A 15,254-nucleotide genomic window follows, 5' to 3' on the forward strand; every position below is an offset into this window, starting at 1 on the left:
TCAATGCCAAGCTTCGGCTGGAGTGGTGTAAAGCTCGCCACCATTGGACTCTGGAGGAGTGGAAACACGTTCTCTAGAGTGATGAATCACGAATCACCATCTGGCAGTCCAGCTGACGAATCTGGGTTTGGCAGATGTCAGGAGAACGCTGCCTGCCCCAATGCATAGTGCCAACTGTAAAGTTTGATGGAGGAGGAGTGGCAGTTTTTCATGGTTCAGGCCCCTTAGTTCCAGTGAAGGGAAATCTTCACCCTACATCATACAATGACATCCTTAGACAATTCTGTGCTTCCAACTTTGTGGCAACAGTTTGGGGAAGGCCCTTTCCTGTTTCAGCATGACAATGCCCCTGTGCACAAAGCGAGGTCCATACAGAAATTATTTGTTGACATCACTGTGGAAGAACTTGAGTGGTTTGCACATAGTCCTGACCTTAACCGCATTGAACACCTTTGGGATGAATTGGAATGCTGACTGCGAGCCAGGCCTAATCGCCCAACATCAGTGCACGACCTCCCTAATGCTCTTGTGGCTGAATAGAACCAAGTCCCGCAGCAAAGTACTGGAAAGCCTTCACAGAAGACTGGAGGCTGTTATAGCAGCAATGGGGGGACCAACTCTATATTAATACCCATGATTTTGGATTGAGATGTTCGACGAGCAAGTGTCCACATACTGTATGTTTATGTACAGTGTCTGTCAGAATGTGTGCGTGTCAGTCTCTGTGTGTGTGTGTGTGTGTGTCTGCATTTCCAGTGTCCACTGACCTGCCGACCAGTAGGAGCTCCCCCACCAGTCCCTGCCGTCTCATGGCCATGAGGATGTTCCTGACTGTCATGCCCTCACAGAAGCAGGCTACCACCCTGGCCTTGGGCAGGTGGGTTCTGAGACGCTCCAGCAGCCTATCAAAACTCTTCTCCCCCGCGTTGCTCCAGATCTTACCTACCATAAGACACACACACCAGGAGATGAGGTAAGTGATTAAGGAGTCATTTAATTGTCCCTGTTTCACTTCATGTAATTTCCCCAAGGGAAACTTACCTAATATCCTATTTCACCACATAGTGTACTACTTTTGCACATGGCAGTGCACTACATGAAAAATATGGTGTCAATTGCCCTGAGGTAGTCCCATGTGGCACTCAGACTAAATGTACTTCCTGGTTAATGACATCCCCAGTAGGATCTTACCAGAGTGGGCGATGCAGATGCCCTCCTTGGCAGCCATATCCTTGAAGGCCTCCATCCCACTCTCCCCGTAGTTACCTAGGAGACAGTAGAGAGGGCGGTGAGCGACAAGAAGAGAGGATGTCTGTAATGTATAGAATGCTCAACAAGACTAATAGTCTCGGTTCTAAATGAATACTCACAATAGAGAGAGAAACACACATACATACATACGAGAGAGAAATATTTGTATATATATATATATATATATATAGAGAGAGAGAGAGAGAGAGAGAGAGAGAGAGAGAGAGAGAGAGAGAGAGAGAGAGAGAGAGAGAGAGAGAGAGAGAGAGAGAGAGAGAGAGAGAGAGAGAGAGAGAGAGAGAGAGAGAGAGAGAGAGAGAGAGAGAGAGAGAGAGAGAGAGAGAGAGAGAGATCAGGTACTGTATAAATGAATACTCACAATAGAGAGAGAAACACACATACATACATACGAGAGAGAAATATTTGTATATATATATATATATATATAAGAGAGAGAGAGAGAGAGAGAGAGAGAGAGAGAGAGAGAGAGAGAGAGAGAGAGAGAGAGAGAGAGAGAGAGAGAGAGAGAGAGAGAGAGAGAGAGAGAGAGAGAGAGAGAGAGAGAGAGAGAGAGAGATCAGGTACTGTATATATATTTTTATAGAGTCTGTTCTGTTTAACACACATTCAACAGAAGAGAGAGTGGATGACCTGGAATTTATGCTAATGAAGGGGAGTGCATGCTGGCAGAATGTTTGATAGGATTCCCCTTTCTTTCTCTCTATATCCATGTTGTTTCTCCCTCTCTTGTTCTCCCTCTTTCACCATCTCTCATCTATCCCTTTATCCCCCCCTTCATTATCTACCTTTCCTTTAGTACCAGTTTTTCCCAGCTCTGATCCCCCTCACAAGTCCCAGTGGGCTCAGATAGGAGCTATAGGTGGACAAGTCATTGTAATAGCTGGAATGGAATGGTACCAAACTCATCAAACAACCCAGCAGATGACTGAGGCTGAGCTCCCTGCCATCCTGAACCTCTGTATCAGGCGGTGAGAAAGGAAGGCCCGGGAAATGGTTAAGGACTCCAGCCAACCAAACCATAAACTGTTCTCACTGCTTCCGCACAGCAAGCGGGACTGGTGCATCAAGTCTGACACCAACAGGCTCCTGAACAGCTTCTATCCCCAAGCCATAAGACCACTAAACAGCTAATAAAATGGCTACACGGACTATCTGAGTGGACCCTTTGAATATTTAGTTATTCTCTATGCACACTCACAGGACTCTACACACTTAGAAAATGTGTTCCAAAGGGGTTCTTTGTCTGTTCACATAGGAGAACCCTTTTTGGCTCCAGGTAGAACTCTTTTGGGACCAAAAAATGGTTCTTCAAAGGGTTCTCCTATGTGGACAGACAAATAACCCTTTTAGGTTCTAGCAACTTTTTTTCTGAGAGTGTACACTGACACTCCACACACACACGCAAACACACACGTAATTTGCTCACACACACATAGAGTAGGAGGCACTCTTTCCTCTGGTCTAAAAACATATCCCAATGCCCCAGGGCAGCGATTGGGGACATTGCCCTGTGTAGGGTGTCGTCTTTCAGATGGGGCGTTAAACAGGTGTCCTGACTCTCTGTGGTGACTAAAGATCCCATGGCACTTATCATAAGAGTAATGGTGTTAACTCTGGTGTCCTGGCTAAATTCCTAATCTGGCCCTCATACCATCATGGCCACCTAATCACCTCATTTTAAAAACCAAACATGTTTGACTCCGTTCCATTGGTTCCATTCCAGGCATTACAATGAGCCTGTTCTCCTATAGCTCCTCCGGGGTGTGTGTGTGTCTTGGGTAGCAGAGCAATGTGTAAAGTCCTGTAATTAGTGTCTCGGTGAGAGAAGTAGGAGACAGATGGTACAGACAACCCACCCCCTTACTAATGAACACATGTATGGCCATGCCCACAGACACTTAAAAAGCACAAATTCTATGTGAACATTCCTGTGACAGAGAACAGAGGCTGCCAGTGAGAGGAGATCCGAGTCTTTAGCCCCTCACATCAACTCAACACCAGTCACAGAACACACATCTCGACATGAACACATACTATAGTACTTACTATATAATGTTGTAGTTTACTGTAGAATACTATACTACACACTGTACTATCCCTCAATCATGTCGAGTACTTACTATAGCATTTTGTAGAATACTATATTAAATACAACAGTATTGTTGCAAAGAAAACACTGTAATAAATACTACAGTAATGTCCGCAAAACACTACAGTGTCTGCAATAACAATCAGTAGTAATATAGCAATGATGCGTCAAAAAACCAGAACACTCAAAACATGAGCACAATGGCAGCTCTTCCTTTAAAGAACTCCAGGCCTCAAGAGGGCAGATAACCCCAAAACACGGGTGGAACTAAAAACATTGAGCCAGGATTTCTGGAGGGACTACTTTTACATGCGCACCTGGCAGATAAACATGGGTATAAAATGTTTGGGCTTAGCTTTGCTTGGGTCCTCAACATACAAACAGCTCATTGTTCAACCCTAAAGACACAACTGGTTATCAACCTATTCCATAGTCCTCTGTCATTCAACTACTCTATTCAACAAATCAACTGGTTATCAACTTATTCCATAGTCCTCTGTCATTCAACTACTCTATTCAACAAATCAACTGGTTATCAACCTATTCCATAGTCCTCTGTCATTCAACTACTCTATTCAACAAATCAACTGGTTATCAACCTATTCCATATTCCTCTGTCATTCAACTACTCTATTCAACAAATCAACTGGTTATCAACCTATTCCATATTCCTCTGTCATTCAACTACTCTATTCAACAAATCAACTGTTTCAACATATTCAACAAATGGCATCAAAACCATAATAAACCACTAAAAAGGAATTGAGTTGTACCTTTGCATCCTTCACGTGTTGAGCAAGACGTTTTCAAGTTTGGGCAGAAATAATTATAACACCTAAACAACTTGACAAGCAATATAGTAATACTACAGTATTCATTTGCATATATCCCACCCACTACCCTCCCCCCACCAATGAGTGAAAAATGTACATGCCAAGTATAGAGTATATGTTGTGTTCCCTACAGGGTAAAGAAAAGAGTAGAAGCTCTGAACTCTCTGTTCAGACTCCAGTTCTACTTAATTGCGGGTTATGGAAAATGTACTCTTTTAGGGAAAGGAGTGATACCTAGTCAGTTGTACAACTGAAATGTGTCTTCTGCATTTAACCCAACCCCTCTGAATCAGAGAGGTGTTCAGCACCCAGGAAACAGTGGGTTAACTGCCTTGTTCAGGGGCAGAATGATAGATTTTTACCTCGTCAATTCAGGGATTCGATCCAGCAACCTTTCGGTTACAAGTCCAACGCTCTAACCACTAGGCTATTTAGTAGTTCTCTAATACATTTTCTCAAGGAGAAAGCTCCACTTCTATGTCAAAGATAATGAAACAAAAACTCTACAGTAAATATTACAGTAATGTCTGTAAAAAACACTACCGTAAATACTACAGTATACTACAGTCATGTTAGCAAAAACACTACCGTAAATACTACAGTATACTACAGTCATGTTAGCAAAAACACTACAGTAAATACTACAGTATACTACAGTAATACCAAAACACTACCGTAAATACTACAGTATACTACAGTAATACCAAAACACTACCGTAAATACTACAGTATACTACAGTAATGCAAAAACACTACAGGGAATATAATAGTATATAAACATGGTAATACTACAGTATTCATACCATAGTATACTATTATATTTTTTCATGTGGTTAAACACACACACACACACACACACACACACACACACACACACACACACACACACACACACACACTCCAGCCCTTAACAACCACGTAACCACCTTCACTCAGTCAAACTGGGAATAATTTGTGAAGCACACACAGCTACACACAAACACACACAGTGGGAGACTGATGGAGAGCCGGCTTCCTGGTGGGATAGAGGAAAATAGAGAGTGGAGAAAAATGTATCTCTATACAAAATGTAATATCTTTCGAGACACAGAAGTGAGCAGATCAGAACAGCAGCCAACAACACATAATGTGCTCTCCATTCAGCCTCAGCTGTCACAGCCGTTCCCATCACAATGGCAATTATCTGCTCAGGACAAACCAATTCTCACCAGGACTCTGGCTCACACCAGAAACACCTGCCCCCTTCACCTCTTATCTTCTAACGTCTAGAAGTTTCTTTAAGTGCAGCTCAGACTCAGATCTCTCTCCATGTGTCTTTTCTTCCTCTCGTATGTCCTCTCTGATCTCTTCTCCCCATCATCTGTAGTATTGATTTGAAGTCATGGGTGAGGCTTAACATGCTGTAGTTGCCTAACAATAAATAACATCCACCTGTCCACCTGTGTGGTCCAGTGGTTCGTCCCACAGTCCTCAGCACACATGTATACCACAGTCGCCATGGGTCCCAATCTGACCCATATCCTTCTGACTCACAATCTCTCCTGTCTCGGCTTCACTGTCCTATTTCAATAAATACAACCCCCCCACCCCCCAACAAAAAAGTGGGGAGAGAGAATGTTTTTATGATGTTCCCCTACTGTTTGTGTGTCTAGTTTTCCGATAGTTAGGAGAACATTCTATCTATGTTAGTAAAAACCTTGTGATGCTGTTTTTAGCATGTTTTGATGTTAGAGTTAGATCATTCCCTTAACGGCAAACAGAACATATTCAGAACGTGGTGACCACACAATATTATTGTTCTAGACACGTTTTATGGGAACGTTGCAGGAACATTCATGTATCCAGTTTCCTGACGGTTGGGACAATATTCCTTCCACGTCTCACCAAACATACACAGAACGTGGTGACCATGTTCTCAGAATATACAATATTATTGTTCTAGACACGTTTCATGAGGACGGTGCAGGAATATTCAATTAGTTTGTTTTTTTACGACTTGTTACTGTTGCCAAGCCAATTAAGGCCCTGATTGGTGAACCACTGATCCATCCATAGCTCATTGTCAAGGATACTCACACACATTGCTTTTAATATTCTGTTTTTTCAACTTACATATTTGACACACGTTTTGAATGTTTATTTCTCAAGTAATTATTATTCAGCAGTCCTCACCTGGGATTTGAACTACCAACCTCTTGGGACACGATACACCAATCTTCCTTCTACGTCACAATGGCTGTGTCATGTATCAGTTATTCTGACTACTATCATTTGTGATGTGATTGACTTATTTCAGCTATCATTGTCTTTTGTTGGTGGGCCTTGTTAACCTGTTAAAAGGATCCTCCTGAAACACTATGATCAATACAAATGTGTCTTGCGTGTATTTTTAACAGAGCTGAGATATGAATATACCCCATTGCTTACAGCCTTCTACCTATCACACTACTGCCTAGGAAGGAGGGGTTAGGGCTTCTTCTGGACATGGCCTAACTATACTGGCCCAATAAGCACATGACCTAGATATATCCCTTATTGGGACAGTGGCTAGGGCGTTCGTCATTGGTGTTGTTGGCCTGTGTTTTAGACCCGCTATGTGAATCTCCCTACTCTAACATTCTTAGCAAAATATTTTAATGTCATCTGTCTGCTCTAATTCAATTTTCTTCCATCCAATTGGCAACAGATTTTCATGTGAATATTAGAAAATCTGCATAATGAAAATATGCGCATTTTCCCACCAGTGGTGTGTTTCCACCAAATGGATTTGTTGCTGATAAAAATCAGTGGGTGTATGTGTTTACATTACATTTTCAACTCTACCGATAGCTTTCTCACAAAAACTGTTGTGTTAAATAGCCAATGTGTCTACTCTGGTCTTGGCACGTGCGCTATAGCCAACAGCTTGCAGATACAGTGTGGGTAGGCTGTGTCGGTAGGTTGGTCTACATGCTGAGATTATTAAGGATATGAGGGAGATTATTTGTATTTGTCAAAAAGGCAGTCAAGTGTCGATCATCATGTCACCAGAATCAGATCCCTGGATATTTATTAGAAAGGAGCATCAAGATCACTGCACTTTCACCTCCCTGTGAAGTTCATCAGACCTTTCACCTCCCTGTGAAGTTCATCAGAACTTTCACCTCCCTGTGAAGTTCATCAGAACGTTCTCCTCCCTGTGAAGTTCATCAGACCTTTCACCTCCCTGTGAAGGTCATCATAAGTTATTTCATCTGTAGCCTAATAAACTGCATGGTTTCCCGAGTCGTAGTGGGAGGACCACACAACATATCATTGCGTGACTCCAAGTTTACTTTCGATATGATGGTTATATCAATATTTGACACAAAAAGATCCCACCTTGTCTAGCATATTTTGTTTTGTCAATATTAGGAATGTTTAGCGACAAATATTTCATTTCATTACATATTTTATCCAACATATACTTTACTCCCCCATAAAAACATTGGATGGAGACCTGGTCATTGAAAGATGAGCATGAATTCAGACCACATTAAATCTAAACAGCTGAGCATCTCAAAGAGAACTCTATACCACATATACAATGTAGAACAAACGTGTCATTGATAAGCTCATTAGAATTAGATCAGATAAGTGTGTTGTAACTATTGCCAATAAGTACATTAACATACTGTATATATAAGAAGGTGAGAGCAGGGTGACTGGCTCCCCTAGAGGACAGAGTCTGGAACCCAGGCCACAAGCACCAATGTCAAACTCCCTAACCAATGGCCCAATCATCTAGGACATGTGGTTTTGGGCCAGTATAGTTAAGCCCTGTCCAGAAGAAGCCCTAACCCCTCCTCCCTAGGCACTTTTGTAAATGAAACAATTTGATTAAACAATAGGGTGAATGTACTTTCAAGTAAATCTCAACTCCTGAATCACTATGATCAAGAAAATAGAGTAACATTAAAACAGGTTAACATGCCCCACCAACGTTAGACAACTAGACAGAAAGCCCTTCAATTACTGGAATAAATCAATCAAATCAATGATGAAAATAGTCAAATGAATCGATACCTGACACAGACATGTTTGTGAAGCAGGAAGATGTGAGACCATGAGACAAGAGATTCTAATCTCAGCAGGAAGATGTGAGTACCATGAGACAAGAGATTCTAATCTCAGCAGGAAGATGGGAGTACCATGAGACAAGAGATTCTAATCTCAGCAGGAAGATGTGAGTACCGTGAACCAAGAGGTTCTAATCTCAGCAGGAAGATGGGAGTACCGTGAACCAAGAGGTTCTAATCTCAGCAGGAAGATGGGAGTACCGTGAACCAAGAGGTTCTAATCTCAGCAGGAAGATGCGAGTACCGTGAACCAAGAGGTTCTAATCCTCAGGTGAGGACATAATTACTGTATAAATTAACATGCAAATATGTAAATTGAAAACACTATGTTAAAAGCAGAGAGAATGTGCAGGTATCCTTGGCAACAGACAAAGAGCTATGAATGGATCAGTGGTTCACCAATAAAAGCCTTGATTGACTTGGCGAAATGAACAAGACCTGACGTGTAATTAAATAGTTTTTGGGGGATAACTTTTTTTGGTGGGGGGACCATCAGGAGACGTCCTGAGATGCCCTGACAACTATTACACAGAATGGTTCCTGCAACGTTCCCATGAAGCAGGTCTAGAACATTCATATCTTATGTTCTATGAACTTGGCAACCATGTTGTGTATGTACTGTAGGTGTGCTGGAATATTCTCCTGGCCCACAAAAATCTGGACACTTGAATGTTCCTGCAACGTTACCATGAAACGTGTCTGAAACATTACTATGTTCTGAGAACATGGCAACCATGTTTCTGTGTATGTGGAAGCTAGACCCAGACAGTGTGTTAGGGCTCAGTAACTATAACTCCTGCTATGTGGAAGCTAGAGACAGACAGTGTGTTAGGGCTCAGTAACTATAACTCCTGCTATGTGGAAGCTAGAGACAGACAGTGTGTTCGGGCTCAGTAACTATAACTCCTGCTATGTGGAAGCTAGAGACAGACAGTGTGTTAGGGCTCAGTAACTATAACTCCTGCTATGTGGAAGCTAGAGACAGACAGTGTGTTATGGCTCAGTCACTATAACTCCTGCTATGTGGAAGCTAGAGACAGACAGTGTGTTAGGGCTCAGTAACTATAACTCCTGCTATGTGGAAGCTAGAGACAGACAGTGTGTTAGGGCTCAGTAACTATAACTCCTGCTATGTGGAAGCTAGAGACAGACAGTGTGTTAGGGCTCAGTAACTATAACTCCTGCTATGTGGAAGCTAGACACAGACAGTGTGTTAGGGCTCAGTAACTATAACTCCTGCTATGTGGAAGCTAGAGACAGACAGTGTGTTAGGGCTCAGTAACTATAACTCCTGCTATGTGGAAGCTAGACACAGACAGTGTTTTAGGGCTCAGTAACTATAACTCCTGCTATGTGGAAGCTAGAGACAGACAGTGTGTTAGGGCTCAGTAACTATAACTCCTGCTATGTGGAAGCTAGAGACAGACAGTGTGTTAGGGCTCAGTAACTATAACTCCTGCTATGTGGAAGCTAGAGACAGACAGTGTGTTAGGGCTCAGTAACTATAACTCCTGCTATGTGGAAGCTAGAGACAGACAGTGTGTTAGGGCTCAGTAACTATAACTCCTGCTATGTGGAAGCTAGAGACAGACAGTGTGTTAGGGCTCAGTAACTATAACTCCTGCTATGTGGAAGCTAGAGACAGACAGTGTGTTAGGGCTCAGTAACTATAACTCCTGCTATGTGGAAGCTAGAGACAGACAGTGTGTTAGGGCTCAGTAACTATAACTCCTGCTATGTGGAAGCTAGAGACAGACAGTGTGTTAGGGCTCAGTAACTATAACTCCTGCTATGTAGAAGCTAGAGACAGACAGTGTGTTAGGGCTCAGTAACTATAACTCCTGCTATGTGGAAGCTAGAGACAGACAGTGTGTTAGGGCTCAGTAACTATAACTCCTGCTATGTGGAAGCTAGAGACAGACAGTGTGTTAGGGCTCAGTAACTATAACTCCTGCTATGTGGAAGCTAGAGACAAACAGTGTGTTAGGGCTCAGTAACTATAACTCCTGCTATGTGGAAGCTAGACACAGACAGTGTTTTAGGGCTCAGTAACTATAACTCCTGCTATGTGGAAGCTAGAGACAGACAGTGTGTTAGGGCTCAGTAACTATAACTCCTGCTATGTGGAAGCTAGAGACAGACAGTGTGTTAGGGCTCAGTAACTATAACTCCTGCTATGTGGAAGCTAGAGACAGACAGTGTGTTAGGGCTCAGTAACTATAACTCCTGCTATGTGGAAGCTAGAGACAGACAGTGTGTTATGGCTCAGTCACTATAACTCCTGCTATGTGGAAGCTAGAGACAGACAGTGTGTTAGGGCTCAGTAACTATAACTCCTGCTATGTGGAAGCTAGAGACAGACAGTGTGTTAGGGCTCAGTAACTATAACTCCTGCTATGTGGAAGCTAGAGACAGACAGTGTGTTAGGGCTCAGTAACTATAACTCCTGCTATGTGGAAGCTAGACACAGACAGTGTTTTAGGGCTCAGTAACTATAACTCCTGCTATGTGGAAGCTAGAGACAGACAGTGTGTTAGGGCTCAGTAACTATAACTTCTGCTATGTGGAAGCTAGAGACAGACAGTGTGTTAGGGCTCAGTAACTATAACTCCTGCTATGTGGAAGCTAGAGACAGACAGTGTTTTAGGGCTCAGTAACTATAACTCCTGCTATGTGGAAGCTAGAGACAGACAGTGTGTTAGGGCTCAGTAACTATAACTCCTGCTATGTGGAAGCTAGAGACAGACAGTGTGTTAGGGCTCAGTAACTATAACTCCTGCTATGTGGAAGCTAGAGACAGACAGTGTGTTAGGGCTCAGTAACTATAACTCCTGCTATGTGGAAGCTAGAGACAGACAGTGTGTTATGGCTCAGTCACTATAACTCCTGCTATGTGGAAGCTAGAGACAGACAGTGTGTTAGGGCTCAGTAACTATAACTCCTGCTATGTGGAAGCTAGAGACAGACAGTGTGTTAGGGCTCAGTAACTATAACTCCTGCTATGTGGAAGCTAGAGACAGACAGTGTGTTAGGGCTCAGTAACTATAACTCCTGCTATGTGGAAGCTAGACACAGACAGTGTTTTAGGGCTCAGTAACTATAACTCCTGCTATGTGGAAGCTAGAGACAGACAGTGTGTTAAGGCTCAGTAACTATAACTTCTGCTATGTGGAAGCTAGAGACAGACAGTGTGTTAGGGCTCAGTAACTATAACTCCTGCTATGTGGAAGCTAGAGACAGACAGTGTTTTAGGGCTCAGTAACTATAACTCCTGCTATGTGGAAGCTAGAGACAGACAGTGTGTTAGGGCTCAGTAACTATAACTCCTGCTATGTGGAAGCTAGAGACAGACAGTGTGTTAGGGCTCAGTAACTATAACTCCTGCTATGTGGAAGCTAGAGACAGACAGTGTGTTAGGGCTCAGTAACTATAACTCCTGCTATGTGGAAGCTAGAGACAGACAGTGTGTTAGGGCTCAGTAACTATAACTCCTGCTATGTGGAAGCTAGAGACAGACAGTGTTTTAGGGCTCAGTAATAAGAACCATTGTGTATCACTATAATGACACAACCACTCTGACCGGACTAGACATCAATTAACTGAAATGGTCTCTCATCTCTCCATCTCTCTCTTTCATTACCTCTATCCTCCTCTTTCACTTTAATCCTGTGCTGCTTAGACATGCCTAGGGTACATAGAAATACCTAGGGTACATAGAAATACCTAGGGTATATAGAAATACCTAGGGCACATAGAAATACCTAGGGTACATAGAAATACCTAGGGCATATAGAAATACCTAGGGTACATAGAAACACCCAGGGTACATATACATACCTAGGGTACATAGAAATACCTAGGGTATATAGAAATACCTAGGGTACATATAAATACCTAGGGTACATATAAATACCTAGGGTATATAGAAATACCTGGGGTACATAGAAATACCTAGGGTGCATAGAAATACCTAGGGTATATAGAAATACCCAGGGTACATAGAAATACCTAGGGTACATAGAAATACCTAGGGTACATATAAATACCAAGGGTATATATAAATACATAGGGTACATAGAAATACATAGGGTACATAGAAATACCTAGGGTATAAAGAAATACCTCGGGTACATATAAATACCTAGGGTATATAGAAATAACTAGGGTACATAGAAATACCTAGGGTATATAGAAATACCTAGGGTACATAGAAATACCTAGGGTATATAGAAATACCTAGGGTACATAGAAATACCTAGGGTATATAGAAATACATAGGGTACATATAAATACCTAGGGTGCATAGAAATACCTAGGGTATATAGAAATACCTAGGGTACATATAAATACCTAGGGTATATAGAAATACCTAGGGTACATATAAATGCCTAGGGTATATAGAAATACACCAGGTACATATAAATGCCTATGGTACATATAAATACATAGGGTACATAGAAATACCCAGGGTATATAGAAATACCTTGGGTACAAAGAAATACATCAGGTACATATAAATGTATATGGTACATATAAATACATAGGGTACATATAAATACCCATGGTACATATACATACATATGGTACATATAAAAAATCTAATCAAATCAAATCAAATTTATTTGTCACATACACATGGTTAATAGATGTCAATGCGAGTGTAGCGAAATGCTTGTGCTTCTAGTTCCGACAATGCAGTAATAACGAACAAGTAATCTAACTAACAATTCCAAAAAAACTACTGTCTTATACACAGTGTAAGGGGATAAAGAATATGTACATAAGGATATATGAATGAGTGATGGTACAGAGCAGCATAGGCAAGATACAGTAGATGATATCGAGTACAGTATATACATATGAGATGAGTATGTAAACCAAGTGGCATAGTTCAAGTGGCTAGTGATACATGTATTACATAAGGATGCAGTCGATGATATAGAGTACAGTATCTACGTATGCATATGAGATGGATAATGTAGGGTAAGTAACATTATATAAGGTAGCATTGTTTAAAGTGGCTAGTGATATATTTACATCATTTCCCATCAATTCCCATGATTAAAGTGGCTGGAGTAGAGTCAGTGGCATTGACAGTGTGTTGGCAGTAGCCACTCAATGTTAGTGGTGGCTGTTTAACAGTCTGATGGCCTTGAGATAGAAGCTGTTTTTCAGTCTCTCGGTCCCAGCTTTGATGCACCTGTACTGACCTCGCCTTCTGGATGACAGCGGGGTGAACAGGCAGTGGCTCGGGTGGTTGATGTCCTTGATGATCTTTATGGCCTTCCTGTAGCATCGGGTGGTGTAGGTGTCCTGGAGGGCAGGTAGTTTGCCCCCGGTGATGCGTTGTGCAGACCTCACTACCCTCTGGAGAGCCTTACGGTTGAGGGCGGTGCAGTTGCCATACCAGGGCTCAGTAATGAGATGAGATGCTCTCGATTGTGCATCTGTAGAAGTTTGTGAGTGCTTTTGGTGACAAGCCGAATTTCTTCAGCCTCCTGAGGTTGAAGAGGCGCTGCCGCTTCACGATGCTGTCTGTGTGAGTGGACCAATTCAGTTTGTCTGTGATGTGTATGCCGAGGAACTTAAAACTTGCTACCCTCTCCACTACTGTTCCATCGATGTGGATGGGGGGGTGTTCCCTCTGCTGTTTCCTGAAGTCCACAATCATCTCCTTAGTTTTGTTGACGTTGAGTGTGAGGTTATTTTCCTGACACCACACTCCGAGGGCCCTCACCTCCTCCCTGTAGGCCGTCTCGTCGTTGTTGGTAATCAAGCCTACCACTGTTGTGTCGTCCGCAAACTTGATGATTGAGTTGGAGGCGTGCGTGGCCACGCAGTCGTGGGTGAACAGGGAGTACAGGAGAGGGCTCAGAACGCACCCTTGTGGGGCCCCAGTGTTGAGGATCAGCGGGGAGGAGATGTTGTTGCCTACCCTCACCACCTGGTGAGGGTGGTTATATGTCTTGCTCCCAGGCAGACTAAACAACTTTTTTGCCCGCTTTGAGGACAATACAGTGCCACTGACACGGCCTGCAACGAAAACATGCGGTCTCTCCTTCACTGCAGCCGAAGTGAGTAAGACATTTAAACGTGTTAACCCTCGCAAGGCTGCAGGCCCAGACGGCATCCCCAGCCGCGCCCTCAGAGCATGCGCAGACCAGCTGGCCGGTGTGTTTACGGACATATTCAACCAATCCCTATACCAGTCTGCTGTTCCCACATGCTTCAAGAGGGCCACCATTGTTCCTGTTCCCAAGAAAGCTAAGGTAACTGAGCTAAACGACTACCGCCCCGTAGCACTCACATCCGTCATCATGAAGTGCTTTGAGAGACTAGTCAAGGACCATATCACCTCCACCCTACCTGACACCCTTGACCCACTCCAATTTGCTTACCGCCCAAATAGGTCCACAGACGATGCAATCTCAACCACACTGCACAAGACATATAAATACCTAGGTTACGTAGGTTACCGTCCAAATAGGTCCACAGACGATGCAATCTCAACCACACTGCACAAGACATATAAATACCTAGGTTACGTATAAATACATAGGGTACATATAAATACATAGGGTACATATAAATACATAGGGTACATATAAATGCCTAGGTTACATCGAAATACATATGGTACATATAAACACCTAGGGTACATATAAATGCCTAGGCACATATAAATGCCTAGGATAGAGTGAATGACAGTCAGTGTGACAGTCAGAGTGACAGTCAATCATGTTTCAGAGACAGTTAAACACAACAACTCAGTGTACACTTCAAAGGTGGCAATATAGGCCAATACTCTCTAACACACACTCAATACACACACATACACGCAAGCACACACACACAAGTTAGTGTCTGGTGAGGATATGTCTCTCCTACAACATCAATGTATCACACACACACACACACATACTCCAACCAGGCACTTTTGACCCTGTTTACCATGGCAACAAC

General features: G+C 42.7%; 1 protein-coding gene across 1 annotated transcript in view; it reads right to left on the reverse strand.

Annotated features, from left to right (window-relative positions):
* Nucleotides 1-15,254, reverse strand: part of LOC116353716 (metabotropic glutamate receptor 5-like) — a 107,374-nt gene that overhangs the window by 47,052 nt on the left and 45,068 nt on the right. The window contains exons 4-5 of the mRNA XM_031791441.1: nt 1,192-1,266; nt 768-942 (exon numbers count right to left, since the gene is read on the reverse strand). Coding sequence (XP_031647301.1) covers nt 768-942; nt 1,192-1,266 — 250 coding nt within the window. The remainder of the gene's footprint in view (nt 1-767; nt 943-1,191; nt 1,267-15,254) is intronic.

This window comes from Oncorhynchus kisutch, linkage group LG15 (assembly GCF_002021735.2).
Source record: "Oncorhynchus kisutch isolate 150728-3 linkage group LG15, Okis_V2, whole genome shotgun sequence".
Classification (NCBI taxonomy): domain Eukaryota; kingdom Metazoa; phylum Chordata; class Actinopteri; order Salmoniformes; family Salmonidae; genus Oncorhynchus; species Oncorhynchus kisutch.